Source organism: Ursus maritimus, unplaced genomic scaffold (assembly GCF_017311325.1).
Source record: "Ursus maritimus isolate PB19 unplaced genomic scaffold, ASM1731132v1 scaffold_24, whole genome shotgun sequence".
Taxonomy (NCBI): Eukaryota; Metazoa; Chordata; class Mammalia; order Carnivora; family Ursidae; genus Ursus; species Ursus maritimus.
In genome coordinates, this window is record NW_024424897.1 from 33,505,586 (window position 1) to 33,532,451 (window position 26,866).

Consider the following 26,866-nt stretch of genomic DNA (forward strand, 5'->3'; position numbering starts at 1 on the left):
GAACTTACCACCTATGTTTTCTTCTAGGAGTTTTATGATTTCACATCTTATGTCAAGTCTTTAATCTATTTTAAGTTAATATTTGAATGCAGAGTAAGATGATGGTTAAGTTTCATTCTTTTGCATATTGCTGTTCTTTCCCCGTTGTATAACACTTCTTAATCTTTGCTGAGTGGCTTACTATAAATCACAAAAGTGTTTCCTGTAAATTTTGGAATATGCGACTTCATAAAGAAGTGGAAGGAAAATATATAGTTTCATAAGATTTATTATTTATTGTATAGCAGCTTCTGAAATTAGTTTATCACCAAAACCTTAAAGTAATTTTTAAAATGCAGTCTATATTTTAGATCTTTTCTTAGTTGACAGATCACATGATTCACATTTGATAGATCTATAGATCACATTTTAATCTAGATAATCTAAACATCTTGAATAGGGTAAATTGAGAGACTTGGGCAAGTAACATTTTTTTTTAGGACCTGTTCCTTCAAATCAGAGGAAAAAGAAGGTGGGACTAGATTTAATATACCTTATATCGCTTTTAGCTCTAACACTTCTAAATTCTAAGGATGCCTTTTCTTCTTCTTCTTCTTCTTCTTTTTAAGATCCTATCTATTTATTTGACAGAGAGCACAAGCAGAGGGAGAGGGAGAAATAGGCTCCCCGATGAGCGGGAAGCCCGATGCAGGCCTTGATCCCAGGACCCTGGGATCATGACCTGAGCTGCAGGCAGCCACTTAACCGACTGAGCCACCCAGCCACCCCTCTATTTTGGTTCTTATAAGATGATATAGGGAAGACAGAATTTATTTTTGGAAGAATAGTTGTTTGCATTCATAAATTAATGGTTTAGTTCTCTTATCCCTACAAAAATATAAATGTCACAATCTTTATACATTTAAAATCCATAGTTGTATTATTTCTTTTGAAAAACTTTCCTTCATAAAGGAAATGATAAATTAGTGTAATGATTTCTCTTTTCTTCTAAATTCAACATTAAACTTAAGTTTTTCTGTATAATTTTCTTAGTTTTCATTAAAATAATTTAGTTTCCAGCCTGTTGATTGGAGAATTGGCTACTTGTCTTTTTACCACCTTATCATCTTGAGTGTCCTTGCTGTCTCTTTAAGTCAGAAAATTGTGTCAATACCTCCTCCTTACATAATTACCTTCCATTGTCCATTGCTTCTCTTTCCTCACATTTTAGATTCTCTTTTTTACTGATAATTCAAACATCACAGATGTAGTAAGGCATTAGTCTCCATGTCAAAATATAGTTAAGAGAAATATTCTTTTTTAATAGTGTTGCCATTCTGATTTTACTTTGTTCCACCAAGCATAATCATTTTCTCTAGAATTTATTTCCATTCTCTTCACTCTTTTAGTAAATCTTCACAGCAGTGAGGTATTGTTATACTCATTCTTATGCTTATACCTGATTTTTATTTGTTCATTAAATCAGTGCTAACATTGACTATATTCTTTTTGATTTAGTAATGCAGTAGCATTCATTACTTTTGCCTAGTGTGTAGAAGAGATGTGGGTCCAGTAGAGTGCGCTGTTGACCTTTGATAAAGTGTTGATGTTGGGCAAACCTTGGAGTTTCTTCTTTTTCTTCCTCTTACATGCCCCTGTCTTTTCTTTCTTGTCTTTGTCTTTTCCTCTTCCCCTTTCTTCCTCTCCCTCCCATCAATATTTAAGATGTTCTTTAGGATCTCAAGAGAAAATGACTAGTTTTCTCTGAAATTATTTTACAAGTCATTTTCTCATAGTTTAATTTACTTTTATTTAATATTACTGCTTATAAGTGATATGATGCTTACTATGTGCCAGAAACTCTTCTAAACATTCTAGAAATACGAATTCACCTGGTAGATACAGGTTCTTATGAGTTAACACCTATTCCAAGAGTTTTTAACTTTTCTATAGATTTGACAGTTTTCCAAATAAAATGAAAGAATCTAACTCAATCCTTAAAATAGCCCTTTGAAAAAGGTATTAATATTTTCCCCCAATGACATATGTAGAAATTGAGACATGAGAATTTAAATGGCTTGTTTATGTCACAAAGCTGAAGAGTAGAGGCTAGTTTAAAACCAGGCAGTCTGGTTCTCGAATTGACTCTGTCAACCACCTCACTATTCTGGCTGTGAATAAACTCTTCCAGATGACCTTAGATGAAAGTTCTTTTTTATACTGTTACAGGCCATATTATATTCAGTACCATATAGATAATTAAGATTCATTCCTCTTTTAGTCTTTCTCTCAACACCCTGCTTTTTTCTTTACAATACTTACCAAAGTTTATAATTATATATTTATTTGTAGGTTTAACTGTTTTGTTTGCCTCCTTGTCAGGCTGTCCATAAGGACAAGTGTTATGTCTCTCTTGTTGCCTTTTTAATAACCAGCATCTGGCACAGGACCTGTACTTAGTAGGTACCGACATATTTGTTTAAAATGAATGAAAAAATGCCCAAAGTTGAGAAAATGCAGAATTTACTATTGTAGCTTATAACTTTTACTCAGATTCATATACTAAAGGAGGTGTAACAGTACTGTTAAATAGAGGAGTCTTAAAGCAGGTTTAAAAATTTTTTTCTTTTGCAGTACAGTTTGAAAGTAGTTTTTTATATAGTGGCACACAGAAATAAAATATCAAACAATGATTTCAGGGGGTAAGAGGTAAATTGGTGCTTAATATAAACAAAAGATTAGAAATACCTTTTGATTTCTGTAACTGCTATAGGAACAAGTTGTTAAATAATATTACCAACTAATTGAAGTATAATTTATTCAAGGCAGGACATTTTTGAAGACTGTTACATGCCAGACACTTAAAAACAATAACCTATATTTCTTAAAGAGTTAATAATAATATGATGATAGCTTTTTAGAATATACACTTGTGCCAGGCAATTTATGTGTGCTCTTATTTAATCCTTGTATCAGCACTGTGAAGAGAATTGAGTAGACTTTAGACTCATTTTACAGGTAAGAAAATTGATTAGATTACTTGACTATGATCATACTATAGGTAAATGGTGGAACCACGATTTGAGACTAGCTCTAAAATTGAGTGCATATAGATTCATGGATTATAAATGGGGAGAAAGGAGAGAAAAGGAATGGCTGGGAATTTTTTTTTTTCCTGTTGGCTGATGAGGAAAAAACCAAATCACTATGCAAGAGAAAATAGATTTTATTATTCAATATGTCTGGCATTAAATAACTACTTTTATTTTTATTTTACTTATTTTTTTAAAATACCTGCTTTTAAACAGTTAATCTGTAGTTGGGGAAAGATTAAATTATCTTAAACATTTTGTGTATTTTATCTACTAAAGAGTTTTAAACTAAAATCTAAAAATTATGAGTAATATACATTCTTTGAAAAACCTTTAGTAGTGTTATAAACCAGTACAGAGTAAAAATTAAAATATTCTCCTTTATTTTTACTTTTATTTTTTTAATAATAATTTTTATTATGTTATGTCACCATACAGTACATCCTTAGTTCTTGATGTAGTGTTCCATGATTCATTATTTGCGTATAACACCCAGTGCTCCATGCAATATGTCCCCTCCTTAATACCCACCACCGGCCTATCCCAATCCCCCACCCCCCTCCCCTCAGTTTGTTTCCCAGAGTCCGTAGTCTCTCGTGGTTCATTCCCCCTTCTGTTTACCCTCCCTTCATTCTTCCCTTCCTTCATCTACCAATCTTCCTGCTATTTCTTATGTTCCATAAATGAGTGAAACCATATGATAATTGTTTTTCTCTGCTTAACTTACTTCACTTAGCATAATCTCCTCCAGTCCCGTCCATGTTGCTGCAAATGTTGGGTAATTGTGCTTTCTGATGGCTGAGTAATATTCCATTGTATTAAAATATTCTCCTTTAAAACATCATTCCCATCCCCTTTTCTGCCTCCCAGAAGTAAACAAAATGAACACTTTCATGAGAATCTTTCTGGATCCTTTTGTAGAAATTTGCAAGAGATATTCTTCATAGTTCAGTACAGTTAAAAAAAATTTTTTTTAACATTTAACCCTTTTATTTATAGGATTTATTTTAGTATATGTATGAGTGCAGGCTCTGATTGTATGCCTTTCCAAGTAGATGATCAGTCGTCCCCAGTGTCAATTAAAGAATAATTTTTCCTAATTTGAAGTTTTGCTATTTTCATACCCTAAATTGTTTTGTATATTTGGATTGGTTCCTAGACTGTTTCTCTCTTTAAATTTTTATTATTTTCAAAGTATATATGTATGTAGTCAGAGTCAAAGAGTTCTACATGGCTTTGAACAAAAATCAGACCTTTGCACTAGTTCCATTCTCCAATTCCTATTATCTGAAGTCAATAATTTTTAATCATTTTACTTACTTATTTTGGTATTTATTTATTCAAGAATAACATAGACATACTGCTGTGCTCTTGAATTTTTGGTTTTAGATACCTTCTCTTGCCTTCCTAATATCCTTCTAATTGTCCCATTACTTCTCTGCCTTAAACCTCACAACATTTGGTGTTTACATGATTGTAATTACATAAATATCATTAAAAACAGAGCCAGATATTCTAAATTTTGGGGAACATAGTTTACATTCATTTACACATTGTCTGTGTAAATTTTGGTATGGCGTTAGAGTTGAGTAGTTGGACAGTGATCATATGACTCACAAAACCTAAAATATTTACTCTCTGACCCTTTGAAGATAGTTTATTAACCCTTGTCCTTTGCTATTTTAATCTTGGTAAGTGAGGCCAGAAGTTAGCGGGATTAGTGTGAATTTCTTGCTTTATCTGCAAATCTACCTACAAACAGGATGTAGAATTGGTTGGTAATTGCTTGAATGAATTTCCTTCAGCCCGAGTAATTATGATTTTTTGAACGTTTATAGAAAATGTACTAGTGACCTCTATAGTAGAAATACAAAAGAAAAGTCAAAAATTTCAAATCTTTTTTATCATGTTGAATGAACTTGGTGAATGTTTTAGATTTTCAATCATTTTTCTTGATATGTATAAATATTTAATGAAATATCTATACCAATCCAGCCTGCATGTGTATGTTTTTAGTGACAGTAGAATCTACAATTGCCATACAGAGATTTTACACTTATGGATAGTGGGTATAGAAAGATGACTTAGAGGGGCACCTGGGTGGCTCAGTGGTTAAGCGTCTGCCTTCGGCTCAGGGCGTGATCCCGGCGTTCCGGGATCGAGTCCCACAACAGGCTCCTCCGCTGGGAGCCTGCTTCTTCCTCTCCCACTGCCCCTGCTTGTGTTCCCTCTCTCGCTGGCTGTCTCTATCTCTGTCAAATGAATAAATAAAATTAAAAAAAAAAAAAGAGAAAAGAAAGATGACTTAGAACACTGCTTTGTTAATTGACATATTTTCTGGCCAGTCGATTTATTTGTTTGTTTGTTTGTTTTAGCTGTTTAAGTTTTGACATAGCCACAATATTATCCAAAAATTGGACGTACAATACAAATATATCTTTTTTTCCCTGGAACCATTTGAGAGTAAGTTGATGACCTGATACTCCATCACTCTGGAATACTTATGTTTCTATTTCCTATAAGCAAAGACATTCTTCTATTTAACTACAATAAAGCCATAAAAATCAGGAAATTAAACCTAATTCATTTCTATTATCTAATACTCAAAGCTAGGTCAAATTTTATCGGTTATCTCAATAAAGCTCTTATAGCAGAAGGGTCCAGTTCAGAATCATGTGTTGCATTTAGTTGTCATTTTGCTATCTTCAGTCTAGAGCAGTTCCTTAGTCTTTCCTTGACTTTCATGACCTTGATACCTCAGAAGATTACAGCCTTTGTAGAAGGTCTCTCAATTTGGGGTTTTATCATAATTACATTAAGGTTATATATATTTGGCAGGAAGCAATGCTTCCCATTGTACCATTCTACCCATTGCATTCTGTGAGGTGGCAGTTAGTTTAATTTTGTTTCATTAGTGATGATTACTTTGATAATTTGATTAATGTGATGACTGGTAGGCATCACTGTAAAGTATTTTTTTCCTTTTATAATTAAAGAGGATTTTGTGGAGAGGAACTCTGAAACTTTATAAATAGCATGTCCTCACTAAACATTAAATTTATTCATTTTATATCTTTGTGGACTCATGATTTCCCATTTTATTCAGGGTGTGATAATCCATTATATGATTTGTTTAGATATTCAAGTGGGAGTTTATTTAAATTGCTTGTGTATTTCTGACACATATCCATCATTCTTGGAGCATTTCCTTACTTTCTGGCACAAGATGTTTCAGGCTTATATTATCTTTTCTCTGCCCCAGTCCTGGATTCAGCCATTTTTCCAGGGAGCCCTGGTTCCTTTTGGCAAATAATATTTAGAAGCCAAGTTCTGGGTGTTAGTTTTGTTCATTGCTGTTGGGATTGCTGTTCTGGGCCAAAGCTTTCAGCAGGCAGAGCTAGGAATTATGTGTGTGTGTGCAAATACACACTCCTATGTATTTATATTTATATTTTTTCTATCTGTATGTTGAACATTATGTATTCCTATCAATACATTCAATTCCATTTCAACACCAGAGGGTTCATTCTAAGTTTCTCCCTTTTCATATTTTTAACTGAAAAACCTTGTTCCCAGTTCTTCAAAAAGTTAAAAATGGAATTATATGCTCCAGCAATTTCATTTCTTGGTATATATCCAAAAGAATTGAAAGCAGATACTGAAATACATACTTGTACACCAGTATTCATAGCAGGATTATTCATAATAGGCAAATAGTAGAAATAACCGAAATGTCCTTTGAGAGATGAATGAATAAACAAATGTGGTATGTACATACTATGGGATATTTAACCTTAAAAAGGAAGGAAATTCTGACATGTGCTGCCACATAGATGAACCCTGAAGAGATCATGCTAAGAGAAATAAGCCAGACACAAAAGAACAAATATTGAATGATTCCACTTTGAATTTTCTCTTCCAGTTATGTGTTTTTTATTATAGAGTTCGTTTTTGTGTATTGACCATGTAACCTGCAACTTTGCTAAATGACTTTTTGGTTCTAGTTGATGTTGGAAATTTTGTAGGACTTTGTGAGTACACGGAATTGTACATTTACATTCTCTAGTAAGCATTTTACTTCTTTTATAATGTTTGGCTCTTAATATATTTTCTTGCCTTATTGCAGTGGCTAGGATATATAGTACAAGGTTGAATTGGAGTATTGAGAGTGGATATCCTTGCCTTGTTCACATCTTGGCAGGGAAAGCATTCATTCACTCTTTCACCATTAAATATGACGTTTATCATTGGTGTTTTGTATATGTCTTTTATCAGATTAAGAAAGTTTTTTTCTATTCCTGGGTTGCTGAAAGTTTTTATAAGGCATGGATGTTGAATTTTCTCTTTAAAATTTTATTGCATCCTTTGGTAGGATCATAGGATTTTCCTCCTATATGCTGTTGATATGGTGAATTATAATGATTGGGTTTTGGTTGTGGACCCAAACTCACATTCCTAGGGTAAAACCCACTTGGTCATGGTATAAGACCCTTTTTATATATTGCTGGATTTGATTCACTAAATTTGCTGAGGATTTTTGTGCATGCGGGTAGGATATTGGTCTTTAGTTTTATTTTTTATAATGTCTGGTTTTGATATCAGGGTAATGCTAGCCTTATAAAATGAGTTGGGAAGTATTGGTATTACTTCTTCCTTAAATTTTTGATAAACTTTACCAGTGAAGCCTTTTGGACCTTGCATCTTATTTCTGGAAAGGGTTTAACTTACACATTTAATTCTTTTTTAATTTTTTAATTTTTAAAAAATTTATTTAGAGAGCCAGGGAAAGAGGAGTGGGGGGTGGGGCAAAAGGAGAAGGAGAGAGAGAGTCCTAAGCAGGCTCCAGACTGTGTGTGGCATCTGATGCGGGGCTGGATCTCATGACCCTGAGGTCATGACCTGAGCTGAAATCAACAGTCGGACACTTAACTGACTGAGCCACCAAGGCGCCCCTACACATCTAATTCTTAAAATAAATATAGGACCCTTCAGATTTTCACTTGCTTCTTCAATTGGTAATTAGTATTTTTCAAGAAATTTGCCCATTTCATTCAAGTTCTTGAATTTATTGGGATACTGTTCAAAATATTCTCTTTAAAAGATGTTTGCGGTATCTGTAGTGATATGCCTCTTCCTTTCTGATATTCATAATTTGTGTTTCTCTTTTATGATTAACGTTGTACATTTCCCTCTAAGCATCACACAGATTTTGATGTTAGGTTACTTTTTTTTCTAATTTTCCTTGTGATTTCTTCTCTGACCCAAGATTTACGTACAAGTCTAAATAAACATACGAAGTAGGTGTTTTTTCCCACAGATATTTTTCTCTTATTGATTTCTAATTTAATTTTGTGGCGTTAGAGAACATATTCTATATGATTGAAGTTCTTTTAGTTTTAGTGATTTGTTGGTAAATGGTCTGAGTTCTTGTGAGAATATGTGTTCATTTATAGACTACTGCTCACTTATTCAGTGAAGTCGTCTATAAATGCCAGGTCATTTTGGCTGATTATATTGTTTATGTCTTCTGTATTACTGATTTTTGGGGTCTGTTTATAAATTAGAGAAGAGTGCTGAAGGCCTTATTATTGTGGATTTGCTGCTGCTTTCAATTCTATCAATTTTTACGTCTTAGATTTTAAGGTTTGTTATTAGTGGTATATACATTAAGATTATGTCTTCCAGATGAGTTAACCACTCTGCCATTGGGAAAGTCTGTTCTGAAATCTACTTTGTTTAATATTAATATAGCCACTCTAGCTTTTTATGCTTAGTGTTTGCATAGTATTTTTTCATCTTCTACTTTAATCTTTGTCTTTACATTTAAAATGGATTTCTTATACATAGTTGAATCTTCCTTTTTTTTTTTTTTTTCCAATTTGACAACCTCTGCCTTTTAATTGGGACGTTTACACGATTTACATTTAATGTAATTATTAGTATGGTTGCTGTATGTTTTCCATTTGCCCCATCTGTTTTTTATTCTCCTTTTCTTTCTTTTCTGCTTTCTTTTTGATTAATTGAACACGTTTTAGGATTCCATCTTTTCTCTACCATTGCTTTCTTAACACTATCTGTTTTGGGGTTACTCTCAGGTTTATAATTTACATCTTAAATTTATCAATGTACTTTAAAATTTTTACTTCACATATAATGTATAAGAACCTTCTACCACTATACTTTCATTTCCACCCTCATCTTCTGTGCAACTTTTGTTATATATTTTACTTGAACCACACATTATTTTATTACTTTTTTCAAATCATCAGTTGTATTTTTAAAATATTTATTTATTAATTTTAGAGAGTGAGAGGGAGCACAAGCAGGAGGGGCAGAGGGAGAGAGAGAGAATCTCAAGCAGACTCCATGCTGAGCACAGAACCTGATGTGGGGCTCAATCTCACAACTCTGAGATCACAACCTGAGCTGAAACCAGGAAATGGATGTTTAACCGACTGTGCCACCCAGGCACCCCCAGTTACATTTTTTAAATGAGATTTTATTTTTGTAGGGCAGTTAAGCATCACAGCAAAATTGAAGAGAAAGTACAGAGATTTCCCATATATGCCCTGCCCCTACCAACATGCATAGCCACCCCATTATCAACATCCTCCACCAGAATCATACATTTATTACAATTAATGAAACTACATCAGCACATCCTAATCCCCCAAAGTCCATAGTTTATATTACAGTTCACTCTTGGTGTTATATAATCAATGAGTTTGGACAAATGTATAACATGTATCCATCATTATGAGGTCATATGAGTATTTTTACTACCTTAACAATCTTTTGTGCTCCACCTATTCATGACTTCCTATCTCCCCTGAAAACTCCTGGCAACCCCTGATCTTTTTCTTGTCTCCCTTATTTTACCTTTCCCAGAATGTTTTGTTTTGTTTTTTGTTTTTTTGTGTTTTTTTAAAAGATTTTATTTATTTATTTATTTGACAGAGAGAGAGACAGCCAGCACTCCCACAAGCAGGGGGAGCGGGAGAGGAAGAAGCAGGTTCCCAGCGGATCAGGGAGCCCAGTGTGGGACTCGATCCCAGGACTCTGGGATTACGCCCTGAGCTGAAGGCAGACGTTTAATGACTGAGCCACCCAGGCGCCCCTACCTTTCCCAGAATGTTATATATAGTTGGAATCATATAGTATGTAGCCTTTGGTTTGGCTTCTTCTTAAGAAGTTATATGCTTTAAAGTTTCCTCTGTTTTTTCGTGGCTTGATAGCTCATTTCTTTTCAGAGCTGAATAATATTCCATTGTCTGGATCTACCACAGTTTGCTTATTCATTCACCTGCTGAAGGATATCTTGGTTGCTTCCAAGTTTTGTATGAATAAGGTGGCTATAAACATCTTTGTGCAGGTTTTTGTGTGGACATGTTTTCAGCTCCTTCAGGTAAATACCAGGGAGTATGAGGCTAGATCTTATGGTAAGAGTATGTTTAGTTTTGTAAGGAGTTGCCAAATTGTCTTCTATCGTGGCTATACCATTTTGTATTTCACCAGCAATAAATGAGAGTATCTGTTGCGCCACATTCTTGTCAGCATTTGGTGTTGTCAATGTTCTGGATTTGGCCATTCTAATTATGAGTGTGGTGGTATTTCATTTTAATTTGCATTTCCCTGATATATGATCTCAGGCATCTCTTCATATACTTATTTTCCATCTGTATATTTTCTTTGGTGAAGTGTCTAATGAGGTCTAAAGGGCTAGGGGCACCTGGGTCACTAAGTCAGTTAAGCATCTGCCTTCTGTCTCAGGTTATGATCACAGGGTCCTGGGATTTAGCCCCTCATCAGGATCCCTGCTCAATGGGGAGTCTGCTTCTCTCTCTCCCACTGCCCCTTCCCCCTGCTTGTGCTCTCTCTCTCTCTTTCTCTCTCAAGTAAATAAAATCTTTAAAATAAACAAAACGTTAAAAAAAACCTCATTTTTAATTGAGTTTGCTTTTTTCTTCTTAAGTTTTTAGAGTTCTTTGTATATTTTGGATAATAGTTGTTTATCAGATATATCTTTTGCAAATATTTCTCCTAGTCAGCTTATCAGTTATTTCTTTCATGGATTGTGCCGTTGGTATTGTATCTAAAGCCATATCCAAGAGATCGACAGAGGGGATCATAAAACTGTATGTTGTGTACAAGAAGCTCAACTTTAAATATAAAGACACATATAGACTAAAAGTAAATGGATAGAGGAAAATATGCCATGTAACAACTAATCAAAAGTAAGCAGGAGTAGCTATATTAATTTCCGACAAAGGAGACTTTAAAGGAAGGAAAGTTATCAGAGACAAAGAAGGGCATTACATAATGATAAAGAGGCCAGTTCTCCAAGAAGAAATAATGTGGTTAGTGTGTTTGTGCCTAACAACAGAGCATCAAACTGTATGAGGCAAAAACTAATAGAATTGCAAGGAGAAATAGTGAATAATAATATAATTGGAGACCATTCTCTTTGGTAGTATCTCTACTCAGTATTTATTTTCTTTTATGTGCATTTTTAAAAAAATTTTTGGAAAAATGATATTTGTTCATTATAAACAATTCAAGAAACACCAGAGAGTATAAAGAAGCAAGGAAAAAAAAAATCAATCAGACTGCCATTATCATAGTCTAGTTGTTAATTAATAGTATTTCTTCTGTTACTGTCTTTTTTTTTGTAATTTACTAATTTAATATGTTTACGGGGAACATATTAAAATACGTTTTTTCAGCTATGTCAGCTTTTCGTTGATTATGACTTCTGCCACTTAGTTCCTTTTTTTAGGCAATATTAGTATTTAACATATTCAGTATTTCTCGGTGGAGTTTTGCTGATCATAATTTTGTCAAATAATTGGTTCTTTTCTTAAGTTTTAGTCAATAATAAGTTTTATCTTGTGCTGTTTTAGCCAGTGTGAGATTTTTGTTGTTGATTATTTCTACTAGTAGTGTTCATTAAGTCTTCATTCTCTGTTAAGAATGAAATGGTGATGTCATTATGTCCTACTTCTCTATACATTGTTTCAACATTATAGGGAGGAGGTGTGTCTGTAGTGCCAGAGGAAGACAATTTGGTATTTTGATTTTTTAATTTACATTTGTTTATCCTTGACAAGTATATATGCCTATGGTATAAAATTGAAGAAGAACAAAAGGGTATATATTAAACCCACACCCAGTTTCTCAGCCATTTTCTTTCCTACCCCAGAGGCAATTGTTACCGTTTATTTATGAATCCTACCAGAATACTAAAAGCCAATATATGTATATAAAATATATATTTTAGTATTCTAAGAGTATATATATATTTATGTAGTATATATATTATAAAGGTAAATTACACATAATACACATACACACGTATACATGTTATACTCTTGCAGATAAGTTCTGAGTGAGGTTGAGTATCTTTTCAAATATCTGATTACTCCTTTTATCAGTTAGTTTTTTGTCTTTTTCTTACTATTTTACAGGGTTCTTCAATATTAAATTAGACCTTTGTGTTGTGAATTGCAAAAATCTTTTTTTCTTTACTAGTTTGTTATTGGTCTTTTGCCTTTTTTATAATGATTTTTATCATGCAGGAAATTTTTATTTTATGTAGTTGAATTTATCAGTCTTTTATGGTCTCTGGGTTTTGGTCACACTTAGAAGGACCTTTCTCACTCAGATGATTTAAACATTTTTCAGTTGTTAACATTTAAATCCTAAATTTATTCTGGTGAATAGAATTAAGATATGAACACAACTATTTTTTCCCCCTTGGATTGCTACCCGGTTATTCCAACATCATTTACTGACAGTTCTTTTTCCTACTAATTTGAGATGCAACTTTTATGACTTTATGATGTTCTAGATTCCTTAATGTATCTGGCTCTACTTCTGGACTTCCTGTTTTCCATCAATGCACACTGTTTTGATTATTGTACTCATTAATATTTTATGTATCTGGTTTCTCCTTAATACCTATTTATTTATTTATCTATTGTTTATTTTTACATATGAATTTTAGAATTAGACTGTCTAGCTAAAAATAAATTCTTGATATATTTTATAGATTATTTGGAAGAGAGTTGAGTTCTTTATGATGTTGTCTTTCTATTTAAGACCATGCTCTCTTTCCATTTGCTTTGTTGGCTTTTTTTTTTTTTTAATTTCCTTCAATAGTGTTTAAAGTTTTCTTAACTTTTTTTAGGTTTAATGAGGTATAATTGAAAATTAAAATTCTAAGATATTTAAAGTATACATCATAATGATTTGATATACATACAGGTTGTGAAAGGATTTGCCCCATCTAATTAATACATCCTGTTACTACTTCAATATATTTTTATGTTGACTCCTGGGGAATTTATCTCTTATTTCTATATAATTGGGATTTTGTTCTTCAATTACATTTTCTAATTCGTTATGGTTTATATGAAGATTACTAATTTCCCTCTTTTTTTACTGAACTACATTTACTGTGTTTTTTTACCAAGCCACATCAATGAATTCTTTTATTTTAATAATTCCAATAAATTTTCTCAGGTTTTCTAAGTATATAATCATATTTTCTGTAAATAGTGATCATTTTACCTCCGTTGCAATTTTATACAGTATTTCCAGTGTTAAGTGTAATAATAGTAACAGATAGAAGAATCATATTTATTGTCCAGAATAGGACACTTTTGAGAATGAAGGTGGTGGGGGGCATTATTAATAATTAAGCTGAAACAAAGATATAAACTGATATTGTCCCAGGCATATTGGGAAGTAATGGTCATCACTGTCTTCTTTGAGACATTAATGGGAATGCTTCTAGGGTTTCTTCATTAAGCATGAAAGTGGCTTTTGAAAATTATAAGTCATATCTGCATATATAAATATGTTAAATTATACAGGTTATGTGTTTATATGTAAATTATAGATTTAATCATATTAATTTTACATATAATTTTTTGTCATAATTGAGTTAAATATTCATTCATTAAGAATGAATATTAAACTATGGATATGAATATGAATTTTCATATTCTATCTTCTAATATGTTAACTATATTAATAGATCCTAACACTGAATTATCCTTTTGTTCTTGGCTTTTTGGATGTGTGTGTGTGTGTGTGTGTGTGTGTGTACACGTGCAGGAATCTTATTTCCTATTACATTTAGAATTCATTGGTCTTGATATCTTCGTATTTTTGGTTAGAAAAAGTTCATCCAGATTTGCTTTAGGATCAATGTTGTACTTGTTTTATAAAAAGGAATTTGTAGGGGCACCTGGATGGCTCAGTCAGTTGTGTCTGCCTTCGTCTCAGGCCATGATCCCAGGGTCCTGGGATCAAGCCCCAGGTTGGGCTCCCTGCTCAGTGGGGAGCCTGCTTCTCTCTCTCCACCCTGCTTGTGCTCTCTGCCGTTCTCTCTCTTTCTCTCTCTCAAATAAATAAATAAATTCTTAAAAAAGGAAAAGGAATTTGTAAATTTTCCTTACTTCAAAAATATTTAATTAAGGAAATTTCATACAGAAAGCAGAGGACCGTATAATGAACCCCTTTTGCCTATTACTCAGCTTTTATAATTATTATTTTGCCATTTTACCTCCCCTATATGTTTTATTTACCCTTTGCCATTTTCTTTTCTTTTCTTTTCTTTTCTTTGAGAAGGATGAGAAGAGGAAAGAGTAAGGAATTTGAACTTTTTTTTTTAAAGGTTTTATTTTTAAGTAATCTCTACATCTAATGTGGGGCGTGAACTCACAACCCCAAGATCAGAAGTTGCATTCTCCAACTGAGCCAGCCAGGGGCCCCAAAAGGGCTGCTTTTATTTACTTTTAATTATTTATGTATTTATTATTATTTTTTAAGTAATCTCTACACCCAATTTGGGGCTGAGGGACTGTAGCATTTTAAAGCACCTATTAGACTTCATGTATATTTACCCATACATAAGGTAGCGTATATTTCTAACAGCTATTGACTTTTAAAAATATAGCAATGACATTTTAAAGATAATATTACTATGGTTTAGAAAATTAACAGTAATTCTTTGTCTAATGCCCAGTCTGTTTACAATTGTTTTTGATTGTTTAAAAAATGTTGCTTTAGAATTGGCTTTTCAAAAATCAGAATCTAAACAAGGAAGTTGCATGACATTTCTTTTAAGAGAGATGCCATTTATTTGTTCAGAAAACTGCATTATTTGTCTTGCAGGATTTCTTATATTCAGAGTTTGTTTGAATTTATCCTCGTGGTGTCATTTAAGATATTGCTTTATCCCAAGATTTCTAGTAATGTTAGTTAGAGGCTGAATTAGATTCAGGTTTGATTTTGCCCTTGTGTTTTGTTTTTCAAGATAATACAAAGTGCTATATGCTTACTGTTGCATCCCTCAGGAGACAACTAATGTCCAATTATTTCTGTCTTTTTAAAAAGATTTATTTATTTAGGGGGAAAGAGAGAGTTTGTGAGTAGGGGGAAGGGTAAAGGAAGAGGGAGAGAAAGAATCCTCAAGCATACTCCCCACTTAGTGCAGAACCTAAAATGGGGCTTGATCCCAGAACCCTGAGATCATGACCTGAGCCAAAACCAAGAGTCAGTCACTTAACCGACTAAGCTACCCTGAGCTACCCTGAGGCATCCCCAATTATCTCTCTTTATAATAATGGATCAGGATCATGTTTTCATGTCACTTAATATTCTTCTGCATCATTTTTAGTGACTACATTGCATTTTATTGAGTGGCTGTTCTATAATTTATGTTTATAGTCTATGGCTGGATATTTAGATGAGAGTCATTGTCTTTCACTATGCTAGTTATTTAGTGGGTTTTATTGTATTGAAGACTCAGAGACTTCTTCAACTTCGGGAAAGTCTCGTGTTATTACTTTGATTGTTTCAACTGTTAATCAGGAATGATTTCTTTTGAAGAAGTAGAAACCCACTCAAAGTAAGGTCAAGCAAGAAATACAATTGCACTTATTGGAACTCAGAAGTTTTTAGGAAACTTTTTCCTTCTCTTTGAGGCCTCAAATTTGTCTTCTCTGCTTCTCTCTGCAGAATCTCTCATTATTTTTTTCTCTGTCATATGACCTTACCATGACATCTCAGAATGGAAGCTTTGAAATCTTACAAAATGTTCTTGTCTATTGCCTATAGTTACTCTAAATGCCCCAAATACAAGTTCCTGGAAAGTGAATGTTACTGGTCTTGCCATGCCTGGGAATATTTTGGACATGGTCATGTGTTATTAGGTCCACCTTTTTAGCAGGGGTTACGGTTAAGTGTCTGACTCTTGTTTTCGGCTGGGGTTGTGAGATCGAGCCCCAGTCGACTCCACACTTAGTGCAGTCTGCTTGTCCCTCTCCCTCCCCCTGCTTGCACTCTCTCTCTTTCCAATAAATAAATAAAATCTAAAAAAAGGAAAAAATATATAGGGTTGGACACATGTCTAAAGACGTGCCTACCACAACATCTTTATCATGTACACTAAATTCTTACATATACAAAAATACCACTCTTGCCCATCTTCCTTTCCAGATATTTTTTGGTTATTCTTACTAGTTTATTTTCCAGATTAAATTTAGAACCTGTTGTAGTATTTTAAATGTACATTGATATGATAGCTGCTAGCCACATGTAACTATTTAAATTAATTAAAATTAAAATGTAGTTCCTTAGTTGCACTAAGCACATTTCAAGTACTCACTAGCCCCATGTAGTAGTGGCAAGTGTATTGAATGGTGCAGATACAGAGCATTCTATCATCGCAGAAAGTTCTGTCGGGTAGTGCTGCTTTAGAGGCTTATATATTGATAACATCCCTTTTTTAGCGCTCATGAAAGAGTTAAAAATCTCTATTTTGTGTAGGTTTTGCTTGTAGCATTTTGGTCAATTATGTAGGGAGGGTGATGTCGCAGGATAGCTTTGTTTTCTCATTTTAAAAAGTTCATTGAAGGAAGTTTGAAAAATAAATAAATATGCAGTTGGATTAAGTTTCACTAACCAAATAATACATCTTTTTACCACATTTTCTTTATTCCTGGGTTCTGTTTGATTCATGTCTGATTATTTGGATTTCATAATCATGTAGTTTTGTACAAGAAGAGCACGTATTTTTCTAATAACACATAAAGAGGTACATTGATGCCAGTTTGACCACTGTATCATTTGACCATTTGGTTAAACTGGTGGATTACCAGGTCTCCATGATAAAGGCACATTTTTCTCTTACAGTTAATAAGTAACCTATGGGGTGATATTTGGAGGCTGTGTGTCTTGTTCCCCAACAACTTTACACTCAATGATTTTAGCATCCATTTAGGTAGCTTTCAGGAATCAGTTATTACATGGGAGTTGCAAAATGGTGATTTTAAAAATTCTTTCTGTTTACATACAATTTTTAACTGATATTCTTTAAGGAAGAGCTTTCCCTTTTCTCCTCATATTCTTTGATTCTTCTTTTTCTTTCTTTTTTTTTTTTTTGTTACAAACACCCCAGGTATGTCTCATAAACTTAACCAGTGTGACTTACTATACTTTGAGACTTGTTGCTGTAGGCACTTCTCTGTAAAGTGCTGTTAAACCAAGAGAATTTTTGCTTTATAGCAGTTTGGTCATTTTTATCATGTGTTTATTCTTAAAATGAGAATTTTTATAGAATATAATTGTTATAAATTGAGGTAAAAAATTATACCACTTTGGATCTTTTTTGATTAATTCTACTGAAATATAAACTTTTCAGAAACTGGGACAACTGTGTTAAGGAATTCCCATTTACACCAGGCAAGAAGTAAACAGTAAGTGGAGAGTAGGGTAACAAACACTTATGGTATCAAAAAACAACCGTGAAAAGGATCTGTCTTAATGTGCTAGCCCATTGCAGTTTAACATATTGCTTACAACCTTCACAATAGAATTTGAGTGACTTCAGTTACACATTCCAGGAGACTGGCAGTCTGTTACAATCAGAATCTGAACTTTAGAGCAGGCTAATTTACAGCGATGGGATGAAGAAAGTTGTGGATTTGTATTACACACTCTCACCTGACACTGTATCTGATCCCTTACCTACTGATTGACATCTTGAATGAGCTCTTTGAAGCAAGTTCCAGCTTAATTAAAACGTTTGCTTGGTTAGCAGTGATCTATGAAAGCCTGTGATAAATATTGAATCAGGTTCACCTGCTGGTTGCTGTGAGTGGATAAACAGCTGCTTTGTGCAGTTTAATCATGAAACTGGCAGTAGAGTACTACTGTTTGAATTTTTTAAAAAGAATAGTGGAGAAGGTATAGTTATGTCACTTTTGCTATCTTACTAGAGTGTGTGCTTATGTGAGATTTTGCACAACAGGCGTTCAGGACCTGTTTAGATGGCTTGGACAACAGCAGTTGGTTGATAAAGATTAACAATAAGCCCTCTTTTTTTAGGTCTCAAAGATCGTAGTATAATTCTACCTTCGTTGGCTTTTTACCACTAGCTTTTTATGCGCTTGGCATTCTGAAATTAAAAAGGGTAATATTTTGCTTTTTTGCCAAGTTAAATGGTAGATGAAAATGAGCCTGTTAAAGCTTTGTTTTGAGATTTAAGTTTATGAATTCCAGCTTTTCTATAAATTTATCGTGTATTTTCTAACAACTTGAGAAACTCTTTTAGATTTTATTTTTTTCATCTGTAAAATGGAGTTAGAAATAAACAGTGGCAATAAACTAGATGTTTTAGAATTATGTTAATATTAGGTAATTAACAAACATAAAAGATAAATGAATTTACAAGCAATGGAGGAACCTTTGTAAAATTGTCTTCTTTGAATTATCAACTTGTTTATTCCTGTACAGATTAAATGTGTCTAGCCAAGTTGGTTGTAAAGAAAATGCTGTTTCCATTTGATTTTCATTATAAAATCAGACATAAATTCTGGAAGAAAGCCCTCACCCAGTAAGTCACAGTCTTCTTGAGCACCTGAGGAAAGTTTAGACTTACTTTCTAGAAATGCACACAAAATTGTGTCTTTATTTTCTGCGTGATCTCAAATCTCTCTTCTGTAACAGTTCATAGACCCTAAATTTAGAACTTATTTCCTAGTAAATTCCCAATAAATTGAAACATTTTGGTCAAGAGGTATTAAGATGAAAGCTATTCTGCTTTCATAAGCAGCTGAGGAAGAACCAGAATAGACTGTATTTGCTGTGCTAGGTTTCTTTTGAAGTACTTTTTTAAAAAAATTTTTTAAATTTTTTTATATCTTTTTTAATTTCCCTAACCCTAACCCTAACCTTTTTGAAGTACTTTTTAACAATTTTTAAGTATATTGTCCACTACAATCCTTAGCTCCAAAGATTATCTACTACAGTGGTGGTTCCTAATTCTGTACCTAAAGTTTTATAGTTTTATTCCTATCATCAGTTTGTTTGGAATTTTATGGGGAGAATAAAATTTTATTTAAGTTATACTCAGTCTGCTTAACATTGTTTTTTTGATATTCTATATTGATATGTGCAACTCTGGTTTTTATTTTTTTCATTATAGATAGTATTCTGTTGATTGAAAAAAAAAACCCACAGTTTATTTATCCTTTTTTTTAATATATACTTAGCTTGTTTTCCTCACTATTAAAGCGATGCTGCCAATATCCCTATTGTATCTGGCTTAATGTGCAAGATTTTCTCTAGTATGTATACCTAACAGTGTCATGCTGGGTCAGAGTGTCTATATATCTTTGATTTACTAGATCACCAGTTTGCTCTACAAAGTGGATGCGCCACTTTATACTTGAGTCAGCAATGTATGAGAGTTGCTTTATATTTATCTAACACCCTACCTGATGGATGGGAAATGGAATCGAATTATGATTTTAATTTGCATCTTCCTAATTAGTCATAAATAAGGCTGAGCATTAAATTATATATCTTTTCTGATGTTCATTGGCCTTTCAGCTTTGCTCTTCTGTGATTTTCTCGTTCTTGGCCATCTATTGGATTTGTCTTTTAAAATTGATTGGTTGGAATTCTTCATATGTTACAGATACTGGTCCTTGGTTATATGCAGTGCAAATATCTTCTCTTAGTCTGTGCTGCCTTTTCCTTTTTTTTTAAATAAAGGGAAGTGCCATTTTAAATAGAAATTTTACGTCTTAATGAGATTGTGTTTTCAGTCATTGTATTTTTGGTGTATTGTTTAAGAACTCCTTCCCCACATTGGGATCATAAAGATATTTTCCTATACAGGGCTAGAGACCTTATTTACCACAAAACATAAAATATTTACTCTCTAAACCTTTACAGAAGAAGCTTGTTGATGTGTGCTTTAACGAGTCTCTTAATTGAGAGTTTTTTTTTTCCTTGAGGAACATAATGTGTAAATCCTTGTTAGAAAATATTTTATTTAAATGTGAACTAATAAGTTAAAATAGGTTTTTTGAACTGAATTTTATACCTTACCCTTAGGAATATTTTGTAATTGCGTTCAGTAAATAATATACTTTGAGTACTAACTTTAAACGATTCTGTGATTCATGAGTGAAACTGGTATTAGTAAGCTCCAAAAACTGTGCTTTGTAGAACAATTAAAGAGTGAAGCATTGTCAGTGAGATGAGGTGACCCTTGTCATTATTTTCTCCTTGACTTGATATATCAGGAATTCTAATATTTCTTGAATGAATGAATGAGATAGAACATATTAAGTTGTTTAGCACAGGGACAGTCTTAATAAATGATCATTATTATAAATAATGAATATATCAGGATATGTGTTTGTTGCTCACAACTATAAAGTGACACAAATATTAGCATAACAAGATTATTTTTCTTTTTGGCCTTGAAAATAACAGATTGCTCTGTACTTTTTCTTTTAAAAGCTAACCTTTTTATTTTGAAGTAACTTTTTGATATATGAAGAACTTCAAATTAGGACATCAATTATGCATCTATTGAATAAATATAATGTTGCAGATGTACGGTACTTGACTTGGGGACATAAGTCACAGTCCATCGATTAAAAAATATTTGAAGTTATAGTCATGTGCAAAACACCGTGTTTAATGAATGAGTTATATAAGGAAATGTAAGACATAGTTTCTGTCCTCAAGGAATTTGCAGTGTGGTTGAAAGACAATACATGCACATGTGGAAAGTTTCAGAAAAGTGTGTAATTATTTCATGGACCTAGTTTTCCCTTTATTTCCTACAAATAAACTTCTTTTTGGTCTTTTTTCCTCTTTACTTTTTTATATACTTATTTTTTCACATAAATATACCCTTTTAAGTCTGTGTTTAGAATTCAGTTCATAGCCTCCTTTTAGAAGGTTACCTGATTTTTGAATTAGCAAAATAATAATAAGTTATTATTATAAATTATAAGCTTATAATAATAACTGGCAATACAATAGTTTCTCGCTATTCCTTTATTATTTTCCGTTTTTAAAATGTATTTGGTCACCATGTTCATTTTTATTTTTCAACTATTTAGGCATAGTAATTTTTTAAATGTATTTTTTAAAGATTTTATGTATTTATTTGAGAGAGAACGTATGAGCAGGGTAAGGGGCAGAGGGAGAATCAGACTCCCCGCTGAGCAAGGAGCCCAAAGCGGGGCTCCATACAGGGCTCACTCCCCGGACTCCAGGATCATGACCTGAGCCAAAGGCAGACACTTAACTGACTGAGCCATCCAGGTGCCTTTAGGCATAGAAATTTTTATGTTGTTTTTGTGGAGAAAGGTTGGAAAAAATTATGAAACTTTATACCTTGACATTGTATCTTATTCTACTTGAACTTAAACTTTGTGAAAGGAATAGTGTCAAGGAATCAGAATTTTGTCTTTCTTTCAAGATCAGATCTTATAATCTTCATTCTTTCAAAAAATTTATATATATATATTTCTATATCATAGGACAAGAGAGAGAATAGATAGAAATTGTTAGACATGAAGAGAATTTTCTAAAATCCTTAGTTGCTGACCTTCTAAGAACAGTTTCGACCATTGTAGATTTGAAATGTATTTTTAAACAATTGACTCCTACATATGGAAAGAATATAGCTGTTATACCCACATGCATCTCTTGTGTTTTTCCTTATGTATGTAGGCTCCATGCCGAATATGGGGCTTGAACTCATGACCCTGAGATCAAGAGTCATATGCTCCATTGATTGAGCCAGCCAGGTGCCCCTATAGTTTTTTGTTGTTGGTGGTGGTGGTTTGTTTTTTCTCTTTAAATGGTAATAGAATTTTGGTGTTATTTGGGTTGGGTTTTCTTGTCTTTTGTTGAAGTAAAAGGACTCTAGATGGTTTCTAGCTAGAGGAGAAGCACCTTCTCTAAAGGGCTTGGCTCTGCCACTCAGTGTAGCCACTTTCAGGTCTTAGAGATTACAGGTTTTGGGTAGCCTATATTTTTTATCTTTCTTGACATTGAGATATGTTGGATGAAAGTGAATACTTATTAATTATTCTCCATTTCCTAATGCAATCTCTGTAAATTCAGAGGTCAAAAGCAAAAGGAAAATATCCCTTTGAAAGGCAAACCTGGTAGCTCCTTAGCAGGAGAAATACTTAGTGAAAGGCACAAAATTATTTAATTTTGTTCAATTATTATGTCAAGACGGCTAGGTCAAAGTGTTTCAGAGAGAGGCCATAAAGTGTTAGCCTATTAATTGGATTGCAGGATATTATGACTTCCTGCCATGGCTGTTTTCAGTATTCTTTCTCTAGTTTTCTTATAGAATTAAAAGTAGGTGATTTTGGTACAAATAATTCTCTTTTGTTGCTAAATAAATGTCTTTTTGAAGCCTCTGTTCTCTTGCCACATTCAGTTTTTTTCTATATTAAATTTGATTGTACTAAATCCTTTAAATGGAAACTTCAGTAGAAGATCACTTCTGAAGAAATAATTCTTCTTTAATATTGCAAAGGAAAAAGAATCAAGTTTCTTTCTTAATTTCCATCTTCTACAATACTTGCCCAACCACCCACTGAAAAACCATATTCTTGAGAGTCAGTCTCACATTCATAGATGATATAATTACTTCAGACCACTGTAAAACATAGTGAACAAAAACATGTTTAATATAAAGTTAGCCATAGTTTATAATTTTATCAGTTACTGAATGAAAATCAGATTTAAGGTACCTAAATAAAGGTGCTCTAATGGGACAAGTTTTCTGAAACTAGTTCTTGATCTTTTATTTTTGTTGGTTACAGCTACTATTGTGACATTTTAAGGTAGGGAGATCTGTTTTTAAAATTATTAATGCCAAGTTCATCCCTTTTAAATAGTAAAACGTTTTAATACGAAACAGCAAGTTATAAAACTGTATAATAGCATCCCTTTTTATTTGAAAAAATTATATGGGAGATATAGATGTATGAAGGTCTTTAAGTAATATATTAAATTATTTGTTGTAGGTGGTTGACTTGTTTAGTTCAATATTGTTTGGACTTTTGGTTAGAAAAAAATGGAATTAAAATAAAAGGTGTAGGTGATAAAGCTTTAAGTGGAATTGATGTTGAAAGTGTTTCATCAAAAAGGAGGTTATCCAGGACTTGAGAGAAGACCACTTTATTGGATTACTTTTATGCTTGGATATAATATATCCATATAGTATATAGCATTCCAGTATTCAATTTAATATTCAGTATTTAATTTATCATATCATAGGGAAGAGAAATAGTATAATTGAGTGAAAAGATTAAAGATATAGAAAAGTAAACTAATTCTGCTACCTAGAGTTATCTTAATTCACTTACTAGGTTAATTAATTAATGTGATCATTGCAAAGGCCAAAAAAGAATTCAGTCAGAAATACCATGATAGAATTTGCATTCCATTTTCTGTGTGACCATAAATTGTTAGATATTGCAACATATGTAACATAAACCACATGTCAGCTGTTTCCTGCCTCACTGTTGACAAGAGCCCCATTCATAACTCTTCTTTTTATCCTTTCAGTGAATAAGTAATTATTCAATATAGAAGGCAGGATATTTGGAACTGGCTATTTAATGTGGCAGCACTCTGTAATGAAATCTGCTGCTACTGGCAACCTGAGAGGGGAATGTAACAATTCCAGCATGGCTGTAACTTTATCTGCTTTGACTGACTGTTTATTTGGCACATCAGTGAACCTTTTATCCCAGTGAGTGACAGCTCCAGAAGGGTCACATTTACATCCATTCTATCATGTATTGTAATATTTAATGGCGGACAAGGTTGAGCGAGACTGGGAGTAATCTGAACTTGCTTTTCCACTGAGTTGAGGCTAAAAGACAGCTTGATCCCCAGTATTGTGGTGTAACATGCTATGACTTAGCATTTGTTTATGAAGGCTGCTCTTACTGATTATAATTTTTAAAAAAACTTCAGTTAAATGGTGTATTTGTTCTTTTGAACAAATTCTCTTAAGCTACTGTGCTAATTAGCTTTTTTCCCCATCAGTGACCACTTCTATAAACTAACCATTTCACAGTATTTTTCTTAAATGAGGCTGCATTTTGTCTCATTTGTATAGTAATTGAAGTTGAGGAGGGAATAGTTATTAAGAACTCATGGTTCTAATATATAGCACTAAACTTTTTATTTTATTTTTGAGTTTGGGAACAGAAGAGAAAAATCAGGTAAATAACAGACTATATTCTTGCTGTTCCATATGTTGTGTTTAAGGAGACATTTATCTAATTTTAATTATGGAACTGAATTATGAGTAAAATTGTCCTTTAGAAAAAGCTATCCTGAAAAATTTTACTGATGGATTTGAATTCCATGACAGGTAATCGAATTTCAGTTGTACTTGTTGCACACAAACGACTTGCCTTCATTAGTAAATATTAATAATTTGCATTCATTTGCATCCCTTTGCTAGAGAAGTTTTCTTGTTTTTAATGATATTTTAGATTCAACTTGATATTTCTTTTTTTTGTAAGCTATATTTAAAATGCTCTTTAAAATATTGGTGTAGAATATTTGAATGGGCTACAGTGTGAACAAAAATAGCATTATTAATGTTAAACTGTAGTATTACAAGTTCACTTGAAGCCTAAGCAAAAATGAAAATTGTCCTCCATTTTGTTTTATTTTTATAATTAGAATTAAAGCCTCTTAAAACATTTGGAATTCAAGAGTATGAATGTAATGATAGAAAGCCATGCAAATATGGAAACATTGTTTATCACTTTTAAGAGTGCAAGAAAGCCAATTTAAATTGAATTTGTAGTTTTTTCTTTAATGGCAAGTTTTAGATGATATAATTTCTTGACATTTCTCTTTACTTGACAGTCGTGATTTATTACTTATAGGTTCTGATTCTGTGAGAGGTTTAATAACATTTTTTGTGGTATACCAGACATAAGTTGTCTTTTCTTTCCTTTGTTACAGCCTCCTGGTCCCTGTTCCAGGTGTTGTTGTTCTACTAAACAAGGAAGCAGTCAAGATTCCTCAAATACCACTAAGAAGGATCATGGGGGGAAATCCAAGATACCCAAAATATATTTTGGGACACGCACACACAAACAGATAGCTCAGATTACTAGAGAGCTCCGGAGGACAGCGTACTCAGGGGTCCCAATGACTATTCTTTCCAGCAGGGATCATACTTGTGTCCATCCTGAAGTAGTAGGTAACTTCAACAGAAATGAAAAGTGCATGGAATTGCTAGATGGAAAAAACGTGAGTAAAGTTACTTTGTTTTAGAGAAAAAAATAAGGCTGAAAAGATTCAATTTACTCAATTTTTTACATGTTCATTTTCTGTTTTATATGTGTATTTCCAGTGATAATCAAATAACTTACAAAAATCAAATTAATTGCTAGTATTGCTATTTTTTGAAAAATAATTTTACCATAAGAAAATCTTTCTCCAAATTTAAAATGATAGGTTTTGTTTCTAAAGCTTGGGGATATTTAATTCCTTGAAATTAATTCCCGTTTTAGTTAGATGTCTTCTTAGCTCTTTGAAATCCCGCTACCAAAAAGAGTGAAATATGGATGATGTCATAGGAGGAGATAAAAGTATTTAAGTAATTTAGTCTAATTCGATCTCATTAATATATTTTATATATTTTAAAACTTCATGAGAAGATAGTTTATTTAGGCTCTCTGAGTAAATTTTTAAATGTTTTTTAATTGAATGAGAAATATAATGATTATCTTATAATTCTGATTAGTACAAACTTCTCTTTCAAAAAAAGTTATATTATTAACTTTAAAGATATGTCATTGGTGCTTTTGAAATTTTCCAGGGAAATCTTGAATAATATGAATTTGTTCAAGGTGGAAGCTGCGAAGTCTTTCTTAGTAAAAACATAATAATTTTTTTGGTGGTATTAGTTTGGTAGTCTGTACAGTTTAATAACTCATGTAGTCTGAAACTGAAGTTACAAGTCTGGAATATACTCAGAAATTATTCGTGAGCCATAAATTGACAAGTCTATGAAATGACCAATGAATTTATTTTGAAAGTTGTTCTTTCACTAGTATTTTGTCAAACAGAGTTGGTTCTACACAAAAGGCTATGAGCCATAGCCCCTAGAATTTCATTTAATTGATATATCACCTTCCAGCATGTAATGTGAATAAATTATTTTGTATTATGTATTTCTTTCTCAGTGGTTATAAATAATTGAAGATACCTGGTTTTGGTTATTTGTCTGCACCTAATTCTGCCTCAGAACGCTTAGCTCATAGACATACATGATCATTCTTTTTCTTGGTCTCAAGTCCTTAGGGTAATTTGGTATTGTAATGATGGCCAATTACAAAGTCACTGTAGGTGTCTATGTTTACTATGGCTGAATTACCAAAGCGAAATGATAAATAGATAACTGACAGTTTGAGTGAAAA

At 32.7% G+C, this 26,866-nt stretch overlaps 1 protein-coding gene across 1 annotated transcript in view; it reads left to right on the forward strand.

Annotated features, from left to right (window-relative positions):
• The window catches only part of BRIP1 (BRCA1 interacting helicase 1), a 179,914-nt gene that overhangs the window by 26,032 nt on the left and 127,016 nt on the right, over nt 1-26,866 (forward strand). Inside the window, exon 7 of the mRNA XM_040640924.1 lies at nt 25,404-25,694. Within this exon, the coding sequence (XP_040496858.1) occupies nt 25,404-25,694 (291 nt within the window). The remainder of the gene's footprint in view (nt 1-25,403; nt 25,695-26,866) is intronic.